Source organism: Molothrus aeneus, chromosome 4 (genome assembly GCF_037042795.1).
Source record: "Molothrus aeneus isolate 106 chromosome 4, BPBGC_Maene_1.0, whole genome shotgun sequence".
Taxonomy (NCBI): Eukaryota; Metazoa; Chordata; class Aves; order Passeriformes; family Icteridae; genus Molothrus; species Molothrus aeneus.
This window is the reverse complement of record NC_089649.1, coordinates 13,814,160-13,834,482: the sequence shown is the minus strand read 5'-3', so window position 1 is coordinate 13,834,482 and position 20,323 is coordinate 13,814,160. Positions and strand designations below refer to the sequence as shown.

At 39.3% G+C, this 20,323-nt stretch overlaps 1 protein-coding gene across 1 annotated transcript in view; it reads right to left on the bottom strand.

Moving 5' to 3' along the window:
• The window catches only part of WDFY3 (WD repeat and FYVE domain containing 3), a 151,705-nt gene that overhangs the window by 87,568 nt on the left and 43,814 nt on the right, over positions 1-20,323 (bottom strand). Inside the window, exons 2-3 of the mRNA XM_066547961.1 lie at positions 13,988-14,198; positions 7,320-7,443 (exon numbers count right to left, since the gene is read on the bottom strand). Coding sequence (XP_066404058.1) covers positions 7,320-7,443; positions 13,988-14,167 — 304 coding nt within the window. The 5' untranslated portion in view covers positions 14,168-14,198. The remainder of the gene's footprint in view (positions 1-7,319; positions 7,444-13,987; positions 14,199-20,323) is intronic.

Sequence of the window (20,323 nt, the reverse complement as noted above, 5' to 3'; positions counted from 1 at the left end):
TCACCATCAATTAGCGGCCTCTGTGGAAAGAGCTGAAATTTCTGAAAAAAAAGCTGCACTGAAACAACAGTATGGATGATAATGGGGATTTTGGGGAAGCAGAAGTGCTGAAAGACAAAAGGAATAAAAAACCAGGGAAAAAAGTAACATTGAGAGTATGATCAGCAATTACCACATCCCCATCCGATATTTTTTGAGAATGAAAACAGTAACAGCTTACAGATAATTCTTATGATTGAGAACCACTTCTGGATGCTATTCCATATCAGTCAGAGCCAAAGACAAATACTCAAACTAGTAAACAAATTATCAGCCTCAATAAATAAATCAAGAGAAAATGGAACCCTATATCATCACTGCTGCATGAATACACACTTATGTAAGAAGTCTAAAATGCCAGTTGTGATGTCTGCCCTTTACCTTTAAGAGATATCTAAAAACATTTTTCATTAATAACTGTGTATCAATCATCTCCTGTGCTTTTAGTGTCAACTAGGGCAGAAAAGGAAGGTGAATAATATCACATAAAAAAGAAATTACAAAGAAATTACTAATGGAGGAATAAATCTGCAACTGAAGAAAAATCCCATTTTAATATTGGCTTGGTTGCCTCACCTGCTGTTGAGATTCCCCAGCACACACCTGGGAAGTTTATTTGAAAGGCAGCACATTTCATATGGCCAAGTACTTATCAAACTTGTAGTATCAATTACAGTGAGAAGATCACTTTCTGAAGCATCACACTGTAAGCTGTGCAGATTTGCTTCATTTGTTCAACAGCTCCTCTCTCATGTTTTTGTCGGGCAGACTTTTTTCCATAATAAACTTTTGTACAAACCGCTGGCTTTTCCAATTCTGGTGCTAAAGCAAGGAGAGGCCCCTACCACTTCCCTCCATGAGACTGAGATAAAGTTTGAGATACCAAGGTGAAAAGTAAGGCAATTTATAAAACTCACACAAACAAGGACAAGTAGGAATTTCCCAGCATGCTGACCTGAAATTATTGGTGCAAAGCACTGGTCAGATGGTTGGGTATATGAACAGGCCAACCTAGCAAGCACAACAGCCATGACACACTTGCATTCCCTATACTAAAGGCATAGGCAAAATGCCAGAATTCCTGACAAAAGCTGGTTTTCCTAAGTTCTGAGAGCCAAGCATGTCTAAAGCATGCCCTGCTGCTACAAGTGCCCCACTAGCACAGCATAAGGAGTGATTTTGTAGGCCTATTACTTTTCTATCCCACCGCAGACAGAGCTGGGCAATCAGTCTCTGCCTGCAAGAGACTGCACACCAAACTGGGTGTGCACAGCCTCCTTTGGGCACAGTCTCCAAAGCCACCTATGGAATAAGGGCTGGTTCAGTTATCTTTGAAAGTGAAACTCAGGGGTTAAGTCCATGCTTCTGAAGAAGTTGTCATGCTGCTGGCATCCTGGCATAGCAGTTGAACACTATAAATAGCAGTTTCAAAACTGTCACTCTTAATTAAGCACTACCTAAAACACAGACAGCATTTTAAGTGCTGGAACACGTTCTCTTGTCATCTGCTCTGAGCAAATTTGATAGCGCTATCATTTAAGATTACCTTCTATCATCAGCACTAGTCTTAATTTATTCCTTGTACCTTTCCCCTGTTTTTGAAGAGCCCAAGACATCATTTAATATAACATCCTCTATGTGCCCCACTCAGATGTCCTTAGTCCTTCAACTTCTGCTGCAGAAGAAAGCCAGCGCAGGAGCAGGATATGCTAACTAGTAAAAACAGCAAAAAGGCAAAGAGAAAAACCTATAAAATAATATGTAAATATACCTATTGAGACAATGGTGCAAGCATGTACATATGAGTATGACCATGACTATGTAGTTACATGGTTAATACACAGGAGTCAGATTTTCCAGCATGGATTTAGTATATATGGGATAGAGGCTTGGTAGAATCAAACAACAAGATTTTTCTCATGTGTAAGAAGTGCACTGCATCCTGGACTTCAGAAAACCAAAAGGTAGCAAGCAGTGGGATTAGAGTAATTCAGATGGGTAGCAAAAATCACGCTACAAGCACTGCAAGCAATGTTGTTGCCTATAACAATAGCACTAAGGGCAAATTTAGTACAAGAAGCTTTTAGTTAGATGATCAAGAACCATAAACAGCATATAACAGCATAATCAGACTTCTGTAAAACTTATTCTGGAGGGCAATATTACTGAAAAAAAAATCTGTTCATCTGCCAAGGGTGGGAGGGGAGGTGCAGTCAAAGGTATGGAAGGGTGTGTCAGGAGGTGCTGAAGGTGAAGCTGAAGTCAGGGATCCTTTCTCTAATGGAACCTTCTAGAAGTCTCTGCTTCGTCTTTTGGGAAATGCCTGAAGACACAGTCAGGTATCTAAAGTTACAGAATACAAATAATTCTAACTACCTAGATAGTAAGAGAGAAGTATCAACCCAAATAAAAACGTGATGGCACAAAGTCTGCCTTCCATCATCAGGAGCAGAGTTGGGCTGTCATCACACGTGGCAGATATGAAGTGGCTGATGCCTTTGCAGTGTGCAGGAATGGAGGGCTGCCCATCTGGAGATAACCCAACTGTGCCAGCTTCTAGCCTCACTAAGGCAGATGATAAAAGAACACTTTCTAGGATCTCTTGGAAAGGCACTATATTGTACTACACTTGCCTTGCATAAGATGTGGTAGAAAGCACCAAAAGCAAACAGAAAGATTGACCAAAAGTAATAAGATATAGGAGTTGTTGATCAGAACTGGCTTTTAATGAATAGTAGCTGACAGGACACTTCTTTTTCCCTTCCAGAGCAATTTCAATAAACACAAACCAGAATCACCTTATAAAGCAAAGTCCCCCACAGAACAGGAGGAACATATATATGCAATGAAAAGATGTGCAATTCCAGCATGCGAAATAATTTCCAACAGTCTCTTCTCAGAAGAAAAGTTAACATACCTAAAAAAGTCTGAAAGCAGCCCCTAAGTGCACTTCTTTTATTGACAAAGATACTCCCTATCAGGAAAACTTCAGACTTCATTAAGGAGCCTGAAACACACCTTAATAACAGAAGATCCCTTCAATTATCATCTGTAATTCACCCAAATGCAAGATGCACTTAAACAAATTATACTAACTTCTGTGGATTAAGGATAAACATAAAATTAGTTCTGCTGATGTGACAGAGATTAACTAAAAAAAAAACCCAAAAAAAACCCCCAAAAAAACCAAAACAAAACCCCAAAAAACCCATTAGTTTGAAGATTAATGAATCTTTAAGAAGAATAAAGGTAGGCATTCTCAGAGGCCAAATATCAAGAACAGATGTGGTTTTCTGCAATGATGATAGATGTTTATCAACTTATCTCCCAAAATGGTTTGATGATGAGATAATGACAGTCTTTCAGCAGATCTGCTAGAAAAATGCCTGAGGAGGTTAAAAGGATTTTCAGTGATGAAACAGTTTGAGCAAATCTGTGAAATTAGGAGGAAAAGAAAGAAACTGGGGGTAGAACCCTTCCCCCCACAAAAACCCACAAACTAAAAAAAAAAGAATACCAAAAAAACGAACCCAAAACCAAACAAACCAAGAAAAACACTCCCTAAAAACTATAAAGAAGGGTGGGGAAAAAAAAAAATCAAGCTGAAAACAAACCAACTCACCCCTCCTACCCCCCCAAAAATAAACCTTTAAAAAAGACAAAATCACTCAAGGTTCCGACGGTATAAACAACAACTGAAAGTGCTGGAGGTAGGAAGGATTAGCTGAACAGCCCAGCAGTACAGTAAAAATAAATCTAGCATTCAATAGTAAACACCATAACAAACATAAACAAAAAATGTTGCAAATATGAAATTAAAAACTGACTGAAATTAATAATGACACAGCTTAACTGAACTTAGAAGGTGTACAAAGCAGTGATGTACACTAGCTATCCAAATAAAATCACCAAAAAAAATCAAACAAACTTTTGAAACTGTCTTTGAAGGGAGGCTAAAAAGTTCCAGACCTGTGATGTACCACTTTGCTTTCTCACTGTTCAGTTTTCTACCCTTCTTCAGTTTCACTTGTCCTTGTAACCACTTATTCATATTCTGTCTACAGTATGGCTTTCCAGGTAGCAGGACTGCCCATCACTTAGGGAATCATTCTGAATCTCCCTGGGATAAATGTTAATGCATTAAATAATGGGCCCTGACTGGATGCCATTTGGTGTGCTTGAGATGCAGACAATGGAGAGGACTGAGTTAGAAACCCATTTTAGTAAAAATGGAATAATCACTACCACAAATAATAACCAGTACCCACCAAATAACAGGTTTGCACACCCTCAACTGATGAAGTAGGAGAAGCTGTTTAGAGCGAAAGAGATGTGTTGGTTAGAGCCTGGTGCTAATAACACCAGGTTATGGGTACAGTTCATGTAGGGGCCACTGACCTAAGAGTTGAACTTGATGATCCTTGTGGCTCCCTTCCAACTAAGAATATTCTCCAATTCCTTCCCTAGCAACCTTAGTTTAAAGACATGCTGTTAGAATATCTGCAAAATCACAGAACCACCAACTTCACCCAGAGTATATCTTTAGAAAAACACATTAAATGAAAGTGTGCTTTCTCTCCAGCCAAAGTAGTCATTAGTAGCCACATTGTTCTACCAAGTTTCAGCTGTGCCTGTCCCTTTTTTCAGAAGTGTTTTTCAGCTCTGAGCCAGATGCACTTGCTCCCAAAAGAAAAGAACTGAGACTATATTAGAAATAGATGTTTGAACATATATTTTACATAGTACTACCACAACTTTTTGATCAATTCAGACACAAAATTGGACTTCTTTGTGACAAATGTGGCAGCTAAAAATCTCAAGTATATAGAGCTATCTCACCCATGACCCCACCATCTTCTAAACAGACTAGACAGTCCACGGCAAGGGAAACTATTCACTAATCCTCATAAACAGTAACTGCTGTTGTACAGCAAAGACTGAAACCTGCAAGATAATTTAACTCAGATGTAACTGCTTAATTTTTCTTACTATCCCTACCAGAGAAATAAAGCAGTTGAAATGTAGCTGAACACACAACTACAATGGCAATGTTCAGAGACCACTTAAGACAGGGTGCTGGCACAGTTACTACTGAATCACAAAACACTATTCTGAGAAAACTACTACAGTCTGCCAAGAATAACTGAGATATGCCTCCACCATGGCAGGCATTACTCACATAGCTATTAGCATAAATATTCAAAGGCCTGATGAAAATAATTGCCCTGTGTTCCATTATCAGATGGAGTAGGGGAAAAAAAAGAAAAAGCAAAAGGAAAAAACCAACCAAAGAAACAAAAAAACAAGCCACAAAAAAACCCCCAAAACCCCAAACAACCACAACATACTGACAGGCAAGATTTAACCATACCACATTCCTCACTGTAAAATACTGCCAACACATTTATAGAAATCAAGTTCTTGCAAAATTTCTTCCCTGTCATTAACTATCAAAAGTTGACTTGTATGGAAAGCTTGTCTCTAACACAGGCTCAGCTATTTTGTTGACTTACATGGAGCACTTCATACCAACAGGAATTTGCACTTGTACATTACCAGAGACATTTCCTGCATGTTGTTGCTACTGAAGTATTTTACTTTTAAAAACATGTTAGGAGATATAATTTTCTGTCAGCAACTATTAAGACATGTTATACCTTTGTGTTTGAGACACAAGAAGAATGGTAGTTCTAAAAAAATTATGCAAGAATCTTCACAATCCACAGACACAGTATGAGGTCTTTAACATAAAACATATTCTAAAAAGCCAATAATTTTTTTTTTTTTTTTAAATCAGCATCACAGGAAGTGTGTATCTAACCATTTTAACACAGCAGTCTACAAACTGAATTTTAACAGCATGTTAATTGGTTATTTCTGGAGAGAAAACTGCAACTCACTGGTCCCACCGAGAGTCACAATCTAACTGCACAACATGGACCCATCAGGCTTTCCTGAGGTCTAAAAAAGGTTTACTGACCAGAGTAACAGCAATCCTGATAACAGAGGAAAAATGACTGCTTTCTGTTTTAATAGAAGCATTGGTATTCATCACATTAAAGCTTAGAAGAGCACCAAACTGTCCTTTTAGTCATTGTGGTCAAGTTTCCAAGTGGGGTGGAAACCATGAAAAATACCCCAAACCATCACCATCAACAAAAATCTAACTCTGAACTTGTGAGGTTTTAAGAACTGGATTATCTCGGAGCAATAAGCAGAGATATGGCTGAAGTAACACACAAAAATGGTTATTCTCCACAGAATCCAACTGACTAGCAGGCATAACAGATGTTCCCTGGGAAAAAAGGTCAAGCAAACAGCTCCGTTCTGCCAGCACGGCTGTTGGACACTTATTTCCCCCTAATACTCAAAGAAAAGACATTTTGCGCCTGTTTACCCATAGAGAACAGGTTTGGTCTATGATATCTGTTTAGCCATCTGGAATGTTTCACTGCTTCACTGTTAGTCACTCCACTTAAAGTGGAAATATATTGTAATTGGCACAGTTTGTGACTCCTGACTTCCTGTGCAATAATTTTCAGAGCCTTTTCCAGTCTTCATTTACCACCAAATCCAAACTGAGAACACAGCACAGATCTTAAAATTATCTAGTAGGCAAAGACTTGATACTTCTTGGAAGCACTCCTCTTCAGAAAAGGAAGACTAAGAGGAAAGCTAATGAAACTGCCCTTCTGGTGCACTGTCCTCAGTTATGCAACTGCCAATACAACATCAGGTTCTGATACATGCAGGGGTCAACAGAACCAAATCTCACCCTGACATTTGACAATCAGAGGAGTCCACTAACAGTTTTCTAGGGCTGGCATTGTTGGTCCGAATGTGGGATTTTCTCTACTTTCACATCTTATTAGCTTCCTGGGCAGCAGCTAATTTAAGATGCATAGTTTTGGAATGTTAACATATCCAAGTGACACAACACACCACCAACAGGCACCTCAGGCAAGAAAGAGCAGCTGTTCGCATGCATGTTCTTGGCCTCCTTCTCCTAGTAGGTCATGCAACTCAGTTCACACCTCTCTGTCGCAGCTGTTGAAATTTTGTGGAACTCAGCTTTCTCTGTAATCCAGGGAGGAAACCTCTAACCTCTTCCTCCTCTCTACCTCAGTACAAAGGAAGAAAAGGCAACACATTTTCATTGCTAAAAACTCAGTTTCTGAGCCTGCACATTTGCTGTAAATGGCAGCTCTTAGTATTCTGACTGATCTGAAAATCACAATGCACAGATATGGAAAAGGCCACCCTTGTGCCCCATGCAATACCTGTGGACTTATTTGATGCTCTCCGTCGAATTTCAGTCACCATCAATCGTGACACTTGAGTAGTAAACTGCAGGAGGTCAGAAAATTTCTCTGTCATTGTACTTGGAGGAGCATTTCCAAACACCTAAACCAAGAGAAAAATGCATTAAAATAATTCCATTTACAAGGATCACTACCATGTTCCTTTGTGAAGAAGTATTCCTATGGAGATTACAACTTTTTCTTTACATGCTGCAGCATTCATCACTGCACTGGTTTGCACAGTGCATGCTCTAAGATATGTCAGGGTTGGAATTCAGACCTCATTCAGGGAGGTAAAATTTGATGAATGGAGGTGAAAAGAAGGTTGTAAGTTTTCTTGCAAGATGAAAACCCTGCAGAACCCCAAAAGACTGAGATTGCACTTAATGAGGTAAAGAACAGGTACCAGAACAAATTCTCCAACAGGACTTCTGTTTTTAAGATAAACTCCTTTACTATCTACTAAATATAACGACACGTGTAAAGTCTTTTAAAAGGACTAAGAATTAGAACTGCCCTGTTATGTCCTTCCCCAATAAACTGACAATACCACAAAGTCTCCCATGTTGCTGATATCCTGACTTACTCTCCTCTTTTGAGATCCCCCTGAATGCAACAGCAGGCTTTTTTTTTTTATAAATTGTCACTTAATTCTAGTAACTTATTCTTCATGATTAAGCATTTATTTTGTTATGAAATAATGTATTAGATCACATATAACAGGAAAAAATGTGTTAACTCTGTGGTATTACACTAAGCTGTGGAACACAATCTCAAAATGGATTAGCTAGTTGCTGCAGTAATTTACTCTTCATTCAAGACTGCACAAAAAATGGAGTCTTTATCCACATTTCCAATGTAAAACTTGCACTAAAATGGTCATTATAAACCCACAATATTCATTAACAAAGCATGCAATCCCAATTATGGTATCATCACTTGTGTTAGTGCTGAAGCAACAGAATAGCCTGCTCAGCACCTGAACAGTCTCTGCTTGTTTAAATTTTTTTCCCCCTTATAGATATTTATGTAACGTTCAGTAATGTTCCTGATGAGCATAAAAGATGACAGCATATTTCTAGCAAAACCTAAGTTCAACAGGTTACACTGGCCTCCCAGAAAGAGGATGTGTTCTACAACAGTTCAGTTGATTTGGACTCAACAGCTGCTTCACCCCGTCTCCTTTCTCTGGGTGACCCCGTTATCCTATTACAGCTAAACTGCTGACATACTTGGCTGAGGTCATTCTCAAGTCCAGGAGCATCCAGTGAAATCCATTATTACAGCCAGCAAGGATGCATGGTAATTGTGATGCCAGCTAACCTTGGAACCCCTAAGTCACTGAAGAAGACTTAAAAGGCAGAAGGAAAGAATAACCTTTGTCAAAGTTTGACTTCTTACCTCCTTTAGTATCAGCTGCTCCAGCACATCACAAAAAAGCCAAAAATATTTCTCCTGTCTACTTGCATTGCAAAGTCATGATGAAATGGAGCCAGAAATACAACACTGAAATTGAACACTCAGTTTCCTCAAAATAAAAGTAATTTTCACCCAAGGCATAAGTATTTCTTATATTGGAAAGATCAACCACTATTATTAAAGCAAGCAAATGGGAGACCAGACATTACAGGCAGACAACTGTTTTCTGCCCACCAAGAAAAACACCCCTCATTTGAATTACAGACTACACAACACGCCTAGTACCAACAATCCAAGTTTCCCTAAATATTTCACAAGACCTCCTTTTGCAGTTGTCTGCATCAGCTCCCAATTCATCCAAGAGCCCTTAACTTCCACAAAGCTGTAAGAAGGGAAGAGGGCCTTGAGGTTTGCATGCTCACATAACATAAGCAAGATTATCTAGACCAGAATGCACACTAGCATCTTGTCGTCACTAATTGTTTAAAGCTCTTTCACGCAGACCAAGTGAAGAGGAAAAACTATTGGCCCTGTTACCTGTCCTGAGCTTGCTCAGATTCATCAGTAGTTACCAGGAAATGCAGAAAACTCAAAGTTACAGCAAAAGGTTAACTGAGGTCAAGTGGATTTTAATTAGTTGCCCCATAACCAAGTTTGCACTATGTAGCATAGGCATCTCCATTGGATATTTATATACCCTTAGACTAAAAGTGGTAGTAAAAACCAAGAACAGGATGTTACACATTTTAGCAGTAAATCATCTTTTTAATATGGAAAAGCAAGGCTCTTTCAAGATAATGTAACAATGTACCACTTATTCAAAACCAGCCTCTTCATCATGCTATCCACTTTTCTCACATACTGCACAAGCATTACCACCACGTTGGTAGAGCAGTGCTTCCACAAACTCACTGAACTCTGAAAGGAGCCTTTTGAGTACTCTTCCACAGGGCCAATCTTTTCTTAATTACACACCAATTTAGCTTTTCATTACTATGTGATTCATCATTTCATAAGCCTCCCTGAACAATGAAGAAAAAGAAGTGGTCTGTAAACCCACTTGTTACCAGAACTAGCAAGATTTGAGACATGTTCTATCTATAAACCAAACTTAAGAATGCTTTAGCTCTGCTGAATATACTCATTAATAATACTCAAAAAAATAAAAAGGAAATGAGGCTGCATTTCCCACAAAACTTGAGATACCTCTAATAAAAGGAAAAAACTCAATCCTATGGCTAAGCAAGAAAGTCCCAAGAGCTCCTGGCTACCCTGGTTATTTAGCTGGCTGCCAGCTGCTGGCCACTTGGATGCCTCTGGGAAGCAGAGTTACCATCTTCACTCTAGATCTCTGCACTCAGCAAAAATTAATAATGCTTCTCCCAGGACTCCTTACTCCATTTTGTGCACACACACACACAGATCGCAGCCAAACACATGCAGCTCCCACTTCCAACAGCTCACCACTCTGGTATAGGAGACATTCTGGACTACATAAAGGCATAGCACAGAGGTTTTGATCTGAGCTTCACAACAGGAGTTTCTCCTCCTAATAAAAACATCCTAATCTTGTAACAGAAAATGCTTTTATAATATAGCATCATAACCTTTGCTTAAGGCAGTAACAGGAAAAGTACTCTATTACACTTCAAAACCTTTGACAGAATAAAGATAACCATGGAAATTAACTGATGGATGGATTCAGAGTCTGAATTTGAACAAAGCTATTAACTGATCACTTAAACTTCTGCAGCTAAGGATTAAGTTGGAGAAACAAGAAAAATTTTAGAAAGGAACTTCTAATAATGTTTTAGTGTTTCCTGACAGCAAAAGTGCCCCTTCTCAGAGAAAAGCTGTGTCAGAATTTTAGAGTGAACCAAGATTTACCATATCTGCCACTGAAAATCTCTTCCAAGACTCTTTAGAAAATGAGATTTTTTTTTCCTTGTACTATTTTTTATTCCAATCACAATTTGTCTTGCTGTGACCTGCAGCATTACTGAGCTAGCAGGATTGTTACAAAACAACCTGTACTATCAAGAGTTGACACTCCAGAAGACATAAAACTAGATAAGGTGTGGAAGCCACAGCAGACTCTGTATGTAGACATCAAAAGAAGGTGGCATTAACCAGGAATCTAAAGATGCAAACTGCAAAAGTAGAAATAGATGGCATCACAACTGCTCAGCCTCTTGAATACAGGAAAAGAAGAATGCCTTTACATGAAATGAAAGGAAAAAAAATCCCCCTATAACAGAGACAGAATGAGAGCTGACTGATCAGGAAAAACCAGTTTTGTTTGGGTTACACTATCCCAGTTCATCAATGACTGATAATAGTTATCAAGGTCTGCAAGAAAGGAAGTGAAGAGCAGAAACAACACCTGCTTTCCTCAATATGCCAAGTTATGATCCAGATTTTAGAGACTGAAAACTAAAGTGACAACATCTGGCAGGACCCTGTATTTGTGGCACAAAGGACAGCTCCAAGAAGCTCACTAACTCAAAGAAGGTAGAGCTTGAGGACAGCAATATTAAAAATAAACAAGGAAATTGGAGGGGAGAAAAATGAGGAAAGCCAGAAGTAGGACTGAAAAAGAAAATACCTGGCAAACATGTAAGAATGTGCCTTCAGCACCAAGTTCACTTCAGTAAAGAAGGGTACAAAATAGTCTCTAGGACTCAGAGAAAAGAGCCCATAAACAAAACTAGAGAGATTCTGCAAAAGAATAGAGATATGGGGAACCTGGAGAAGGAAAAGCTACTACAAAAAAGAGAAAAACTGAAGAAAAGAGTAGCCAAGACGCATTCATACAAATAGAAATCACAGAAACCAACAATCTGTTCAAGAATATAAATGGTACCTGAGATTACTTTGACAAGAGCTGATTTTCACAAAGTAAAAAGAAAACTTGGGGCTACTGATTTGGTTTCCAGAATGCTTCAGCACATGAGCTGAATGAAGGAGAGTTAGAACATATGGTGCAAAGACAGGAAGTAACTTCAACTGGATTTCAGCAGAGTGCAGAGGAGGAGCTGAGAATTAGGACAAAGCCAGCAAGTGGTGTAAAGGGAGGGGGGGGGGATGTGTATTAAGAAAGAAAACAAAAAAGAGAAAATGCAGAAACAATGGAGAAATTAAAACTTGGATTTTTCTTTCACCTTAAAAGTCTAATCAAAGTCTTTCCTTAGACTGCTGTACATGCATTGGTACACCAATTTTACTTAAACCCAGTAAAATCACCTCTACCATTTCTATAGATATAATGCTTCTGCCAGTAGTTACCTCAAAAGCTAAGAAAAAATTCTTCTCCACCTGCACATCAGAGTTAATTGCTGAAGCAAGTCGGGACATTCTAGCTTCCAGAAGCATCAGCCTCATGTAACCACCAGAGGGAGATTTCTAAGCATACCTGCATCAAAATAACCTTCACGGGCTCAAGGCAAGATTAAGACTCTACTGTGCTAATTTGTAAAAACAAATCAAGAAAGTCCATAACTAAAAGGCATATAATCTAAGAAGATAAATTAAAGAGGAGGCATATGAAATGAGCTTACTTCTCCCAAACTCACACAACAGGTTACCAGTAGAAATAAGACCTAGGGCAAGGGAATGGCATTCAAGTGATCCATCCACTAAAGCACACTACCTAGTAGACTGAAAATCCTAGTAACACTATGTCTTGACTAGGATTAATTTTTCTACATAGCATTGTTATAGTTTAACCTCAACTGGCAGCTAAGCACCACACCAGCCCATTGCTCTCAGGTGGAATAGGGCAGAGAAACAGCAAGGCAAAAGGTAGAAAACTCATGAGTTGAGATAAATACAGTTTAATAGGGAAAGAAAAAGCCATGCAAGCAAGCAAAGCAAAACAAGGAATTCATTCACTGCTTTCCATGGGCAAGTGTGCCCAGCCTTCTCCAGGACAGCATGGCCCCATCATAGGTAACAGTGACTTGGAAAGACAAATCACTTGAACATCCCCTCCACCTCCCTCTTCTTCTTGCCCCTGCTTTATGCTGAGCCTGACATCGTATGTGGGGGATATCCACTGGGTCAGCTGGGGTCACTGAGTCTCCTCCCAGTTCCATTTGCACTCCCAGCCTCTTCACTGGTGGAGAGGGGTGAGGAGCAGAAAGGCCTTGCCTCTGAGAAAGCACTGCTCAGCAACAACTAAAACATCCCCATAGTGTCGCATTATTTCCAGCATGAATCCAAAACACAGCCCACAGAGCTACTTTAAAGAAAATTAACTCTATCCCAGCAAAACCAGCACAAGCATGCAAGCAGCTCCATGTCTAACACCTTCATAAGCCATACTTTCAACGTAACATCCTTTTAATTTTTTAGTTTTTGGATTATTCCAGATCTGAGCTAGCATATACAAGCACAAATCTATCACCCAAAAAGTAAAGAGTAAGAGCACACAGTGGGGAAAAAACCAGAAAGCTAAATATGTACCTACTGGTCTTTCATGACCCTAAAACTACCATCAAAATCATTATTCACAATAACCTGGTAGGGTAACTGACTGATAGAAGATATCAAGAGGATTTAGTTCCCATTAATTCCAGTGACAGTTGCCATAGTTCTGCTTCAAAACAAGATCTCAGTGCCTAAGTACAAGGGAATAATGAAATATGAATGCCACAGTAAAAGTGGCTCTTATACATTCCCTACAGATTGCTTGTTCAAAATGTCCCTTGTCCGTGAAGGGAGATTCAGACTCAATACATAGAAAATGGCCTATAAGGATGATAAGAACACATGAGAAATAAAAATTGTTCCGCTCATGTAGCCTAGAAAAACCAAGTTGACAGGACATATTATGATTGCTATCTCTAAATAAGCATCAGTACAATAAATGCAAAGAAGGGAGAAGAGCTATTTAGACTCAAGGACAGTGCTGTCACACAAAAAAAAGTGGGTATAAACTTGCTTGCAAAGTTTAGGTTGGAAATCAGATGACTGTAATAGCAGTGAGCACTGCAGAAAAGCTGTCAGTCTACATGCATCTGTGGATTGCACTTGAGAAAAAGTGATAAGAAAAGGAAATCTCCAAAGGTAAGTTCATCCCCTAACACAAAACCATGTGAGGATAAGGAGAAAATTGAAAGGATGCCAATGGGAGAAAACCTGTTGTGCTAGAACCCAAAGGTCTAGGGAATACAAAATATGAGCAAACAATTCAAATAAAGAAAACACTTGCAAATTGCCTGGCTTACCCTGTTGAACACAGGTAACATCATGTAAAGTTTTTCTTCCTGCTCTTTCTGTGTCATGTGCCGTGGAGGATGACAGAGCTCCGTGAAGAGGCGCCGCAGATGCATCAGGCCCAGCGCGTTGTCCTGGGGGCTGCACTCTTCCTGCCGGGGCCGGCCCATGATCCTCTTCACCATATTCATCTTGGCTGACTTCTGGAAGCTCCCTCGTATCCTGTTCAGAAAGGAAAAGGAACTTGCTCAATACAGGAGACTGAGGCATTACTCCACCAAAGCCTTCAAATACGTAGCACCCTCCCTCACAGTAAGTACCACACTGGAGTTAAGAGCATCAGCTAATTTTATATGCCAGGCATTGATTAGGAGAATTTAAAGCCAGCAACTTGAAAGAGCAAAACATCCGATATTCTCCAGCAGAAAGCATGGCTGGCCAGGCTTTGAACACTGCAAAATGCTTTGGTACTTTTTATTGGATGAGTTTTACAGCCCTTTGGTACACATCCCACAGCATTTACAACAGTGTTATCTACATAATGCAAAATATTCTCAAATTAATTCTAGAATAAAAACAGTACTTTAAAATCTAATCACACAAGACCTTCCAACTCTCTCAGACATCAGCTTTATCACACAGAGACAAGCACAGATTTTTTCCTGACTTTCCTGTGGCAAAGAGACAAAGCTATCCAATGGAGCTATTGTTCATCTCACCCCTCAGCTACTGGCTCTGCAGAATAACACCTCAGTCTTCAAAACAACACGGACCAAGTCTTCCAGCTGTGCGACTGAAGTCTATCAGGCAGGACCTTGTAGGAGAGGTGTGAGGGCCAGAACAGATAAATCCCTAAACAGATATAACCAATCCCTAGATAGATGTAATCAATCCCTAAACAGATGTAACCACTGCAGCAAAAGGGACTAATCTCACAACCACAGTCATGTTAGGGAAGGAGTAAGTGGAATACATGGAAAACAGTTGCTGCTCCATATATAAAGACCACCAACCATGAAATACTCCACAGAATTGCAATGCCTACATCTCACTGCTTAAATTTAACTGTAAAAATGATTCAAGAGTAGAAAATGCCTTGCAGCAAGAAACTTAAAGAACTTAATTATTTAAATTGTCAAAAAGAGAGGTTACCATGAAGGGTCAATTAATAAAAGGAGAGGTGGTGATTCCAAAGGTGCTGTAATTAGAGTAACAAAGGGAAAGTAGACACTACTGAAGAACTCCAACCCAAAGATTAAGTTATGATGAAAGACTGTAGGCTGGATGCTAAAGCCAGGAAAATAACATCAATAACAAACTGGAGCTATGCTTGTGAAAGTGAAGGCAATTAACTATCAATAAGAAACATTAATAAAAGAAAAATCTTCTCTCTCTAACCCAAGAAAAAGATACCTTTCTGGAACATGTTCATAAAACATATTCATCGAGTATTTTACTAAAACATAGTAAAACATTCGGAACTAAAGCTAATGAACATTTTAGTACCATTATTTTTGTAATTCATGAAATGAGAAGTCATCAAAAAAGCTAATCTAAGTTAAAGCCAGCAACATTTCCATGCTGGAAATGTTCACTGGCTTTTCACAACTGGGAAAAAATTAGATAGAAATGAGTGTTGTCCTTTAGTATGTCATCCCTAAGAAATAACACCAGTAACACTTCAAATCAGTATTAACCATGCAGCTAAAAACAAAACATAGTTTCTTCCAGAAACCCATAGCTTTTCCAAAACTCCTCAGTTTGAAGATGCTTCTCTTGCTGTAACAGGTAAAATAGCAGAATGCCACATCTGAGCTCAAAGACCCAAATCTTCACTGTCTAAGCAGCAGGAAAAAACTCTGCATCTTCTTTTTAACAAAATCTTTTAAAGTCAATATTTTAAATTTCTTTTTATGATTCACAAAATGCTGAGAACTTACATACCCACCCAAAATTCATATTGTCATCAAATCCATGACTGCTGTGGGCTTTTGCTCATGTGACCAATTTTTCTTTTAAATTCTATTGCTTTATTCAGCCTAAGCACTCACCTACAACAGAAATTTACACTGGTTCAGCCACACACTTGTAATTATAGATCTGACAAGTTTTGTATAGTCAGAGAAGTCCAAAGAAATGTTACACAGTATTTTCCCAGTGTAAAGAAGCCTACTGGAATGGCATTTCGCAGCTTTGGTCTATTTAACTCCACCGTGGCACTTAACTCCAAGGGATGACAAACAAAGAGAACAATTACAATAGTCCTCACTTCCTCAACACAGTCATGGTCCCTCCTGTCTATTCCCCACCACAAGGAGGGAAGAGGAGGGGAGGGGAGATGATGTCATCCCAATTAATTGCCTTTTTTTTTTTTTTCAGAAAAGTAACCAAATTCCAAAGTAGATACTACTCCTGGAATTATTCCAGAGTTGTCTCCTACTGTGTTTCTCTCTTATTAGTGGGCTCCAGGCAATGTAATCTAAAATATATTGTACATAAACGCTGAAAGAATTTCTGTGATTTATTTCTGCCTGTCCAAATCCAGTGGTATTTTCTCTGATTATCACAGCACAGATTATCTATGGGAAGAGAGCTGTCAGCTCTGGGACCTCCAGCATTAGGCCCAAATCTTAGACATGTGAAAGTGCACAGAGAAAGAACAGTGTTGTATTGCTATTTTGTCCTGTACAAATATTTTGACTGATCTTTTCTTTGTTTAGAATTAGGCCCGAAGAAGAGAAAGCAGTATACCTAAACCTTTTACTATAAACAAAAAGTATCTAGAAAAAACCACCTTCCTATTCTAAGTGAAAGCATCTGCACAATCCTCAGTCAGTTGCAACCATCACATGTGACTTGAATTCAGCATTATGACCTGGCAGACCCCTTAATGTCAAAAATGAAAAGATTCCAGTATTTTCAGTAAAACAGCCACTTCACCTGCTCACAACTGCTTGTTTACAGCACATGACAATCGAGCACCCAGCACAGTAATTAAGACAAGCAAACTCAAAAGTTAGGGAATGCCGGTCTTGTAAATGATGGTAGAGCTTGAACTTGGCCTGGCTCTGCACATGCCTTGCAGTAGAGTCTTAAATTGCACACTCAGTTCCTACAGTCCCCAGAGAGCCTCCTGCCCCTCTCAGCAGATGCTTTATGAGCAGCTGGTTGGTATTTTGTTACTTCATGCCTCTGAGCATGATGCTACACCTTGGTTCCTACAACCTGGACTGAAAGGCTGCTCTGCACACCCAGCAGTGCATTTCCTCAGGGATCAGAATGCATCACAACTTCCTTTCACAGATATGCCCCACAGCACAGGCACTGCAACAGCCTCAATATCCACACAATGAACACACATCCTCCCTTATGCTAAAATCGATCATGTCTAATAATATGGTATCTAACTGAAGATGCTTTGGAGAGCAGCTAATCCCTCAATCTTGCAATGCTTGAATCTTTCTGCTTGCTTGCGTTGTGTCCCTGAGAGACCAGCTGATGTCCTTCTCCTCTCAGCTTGTGATCTCAGAGCTAAACACCCAGTACACTCAGATGCAATTAGAGGACAGCTCCAAAAACCTCAAGAGGAGTTTTGTGGAAGTGGCAAGGACAGAAACCTGTTCTCAGCACAGGAGCCTCTTCCCTGCCTCGTATTCCCTCTTCTGGCACATACATCCCACTGCTGCCCCACATCAGGGCTACTACATAGCCCTGATGAGTTTCTTCCCCCAGCATGTCCAAGCAGGCACACTCTTCATAGGGAACCCGTAAGTTGGACAACCAGCTGTTGGGTGTTTGGCTTTTTTAAACTGAAGAAGTTATCCTGAAAAAGCAAACCAAGTGAGTGGAAGTTCTATGATGCAGCCCCACCGTGACAGGCATGTAGTTTATCAGGAAGTGTGAAGCATTTCAGCCTATTGTACTCATTTTAGCTACTAGAGCTAAAAATGTGAATTAATGGCAGTTGCAGAGCATCATGTTCTGTACGGACCAAGACTAAAATAAGACACTTGATGAGTAGATTACAAACATGCACAATAAAACTACTGCTCTTGTAGTAAACATTACAGTTTTCTCTTAGTGGTAGAAGCAGAAGAATCTCCATGTGAGGAAAAATGAAGCAAGCATAGCATAAGCATCCTCACTTTAAAAACTGCCCTTTGTTTTTTTCCACAGGCTGTCAGATGGCTGCACATTTCCCCATGAGCATAAGCAAGGCTGACCCATTTGAGCAGCTCTGATATAAAGCCATTCACCAAGGTTCTAAACTTTCCTGGTAAATTTATATGGGAATCTCCAGGATGAACCCAGGAGATTCTCCAGAAGTTTCACAGGAGTTAGTGCAAGAGCTAACTTCTACCCTTCAAAATATTTTAAAGTGTTTTCTATTGTTAGTGGAAGCTGTTGAAAAAACGATCATAAATTACATTACAGAAAACACCAACAACTTACAAAGCTCAAAGACAGTCACTACAAGAAAAACACAACACACACACATAATCATTAACACGAGTTAGGGTATGATAATGTACGGGTAATACTATTACAGCTATCAAAACATTTGTGAACAAAAAAAAGTAGACAGACAGAAGCTGCATGAGACACACTCATTTTCACAACAGCTATTATAAATCCGAGCTCTGCATCTAGCTCCAAAAGGATGTTATTTAAATAAGCAGCTAGATAATTAACTGCTAAGTAATTACAGTCACAAGTGCCTGTTTCTCCAGGCACTATATTGTTAATACATCAGCAACTTAGCAGTGAAACAGGAATCAACTTCTCTCTTTGCAGATTATAATGGGACACCAGTACACACCTCCACCCCAACTACCTCAGGAAAATGAAATTTAAGTATTTTTCCTATAATCAATCTCAGAAGTCCATTAGGATCAGTAAATTCCACACCTTCTAGTTCCCTCCCCACTAGGTCTGTTACTTCTTTCCTGAATTTCAGGTTCCCTACCCATGCAGTGAGTACTAACATTCTGAAGATGATCATCAATATGCACTATTCAAAAGGCCATTGTCTGGCCTTCAGAGGAAACAATAAAGAGCTGTTACTGGCTAGATACACATCCATTTTTGCTTAGAACTGAGCAGGAATAAAAAATTCTCTTTGTAGACAAAAACATCAGTAGGAGGGGAAGCGAGGAACACAACTACTTCCTCCCATTCCCTTCCCCCCCACCAGTACTGCCACCAAACACAAAACAACTACTCACACACAAAGAAAATCATGCACAAGCAAGCTGTGTTGCTGAAAGGGATGCCATGAGCTTTCCCTGACAGACTGAACTGGCACGCATGCCTTTGGGGAATGTTGCCTGGTAAGAGAGAGCCTGAAGTAAATCTCATATTCTGCCCCAGTAATAAAAGTGCCTACTCCCATACGATGGTTTCCTCTTGTTAAGTATCCAGTCATCTGGCTGAAACGGGAACTATTTCATTAAGAAACCTCCCCAACATGAAAACACCACCAACTCCCACTCCACCTTTTAAGTATTGCTAAGTATCACTAAGGAAGTTAAGGAAGGTGTGCAGGCAAGGATTTGCAAGGTCACGCTATTATTTCAAAGTCATGACTTTTGTGTGTATGGTTTGGCTTTTTCCCTCCTTTGCACTGAAAAAACTCAAAATTTCTTGAGCAACCTTATGTTACCACCTAAAAACAGTCTTGGCTTTTTTAGATGAAAAAAGAGCTAATACTGGTCTGTTTCTATAGATTGAAGAGCTGCTTACAGAGGTGTCTCAGTTCACAGGGTAGTATCCAAACCTGAGAACTCAATGCAGCTATTTTTTGCTTTAATACCTCTAAGAAACAAACAAACAAAAAAGCCTTGCTATCCTTACTCAGGACATGTTTTTCCTGTTCTCTGAACTCCACTCAGATGACAGCTAAAGATCAAATTTCTCTGTTATTTGCAATATTAGAAATGCTATTCTTATACTCAATCTGACCTTAATGCCTTGAAATCTCTGCAAAAACAAAAATTCTAATGCTTCAACAAATATGAAGAACTTTAGTAACTGTTTATTGAGAAAGATAACGCTATAAAACATGGACTATCAGTCTTCTTCGATTTCCCACAAATTATTCATGATAATGACACATAATAGCAAGTGCTGATAGAGTAGATTTCCTGTGGTTTGTACCCTCTTGAAGGTTAATGTTTTATATTCAGTGTAAAAGGACAACAATTAAATAACAGTGATACTTTTGACCTATGCTGCTGGGATAGAGGAGAGCTGTCTTGCTAAAGACTAATAATGAACATATTCTTACTTACTAATAACTTAAATGAAAATGACCTTTAGTAATATCAACTTTTTGCACTTCATTTTTT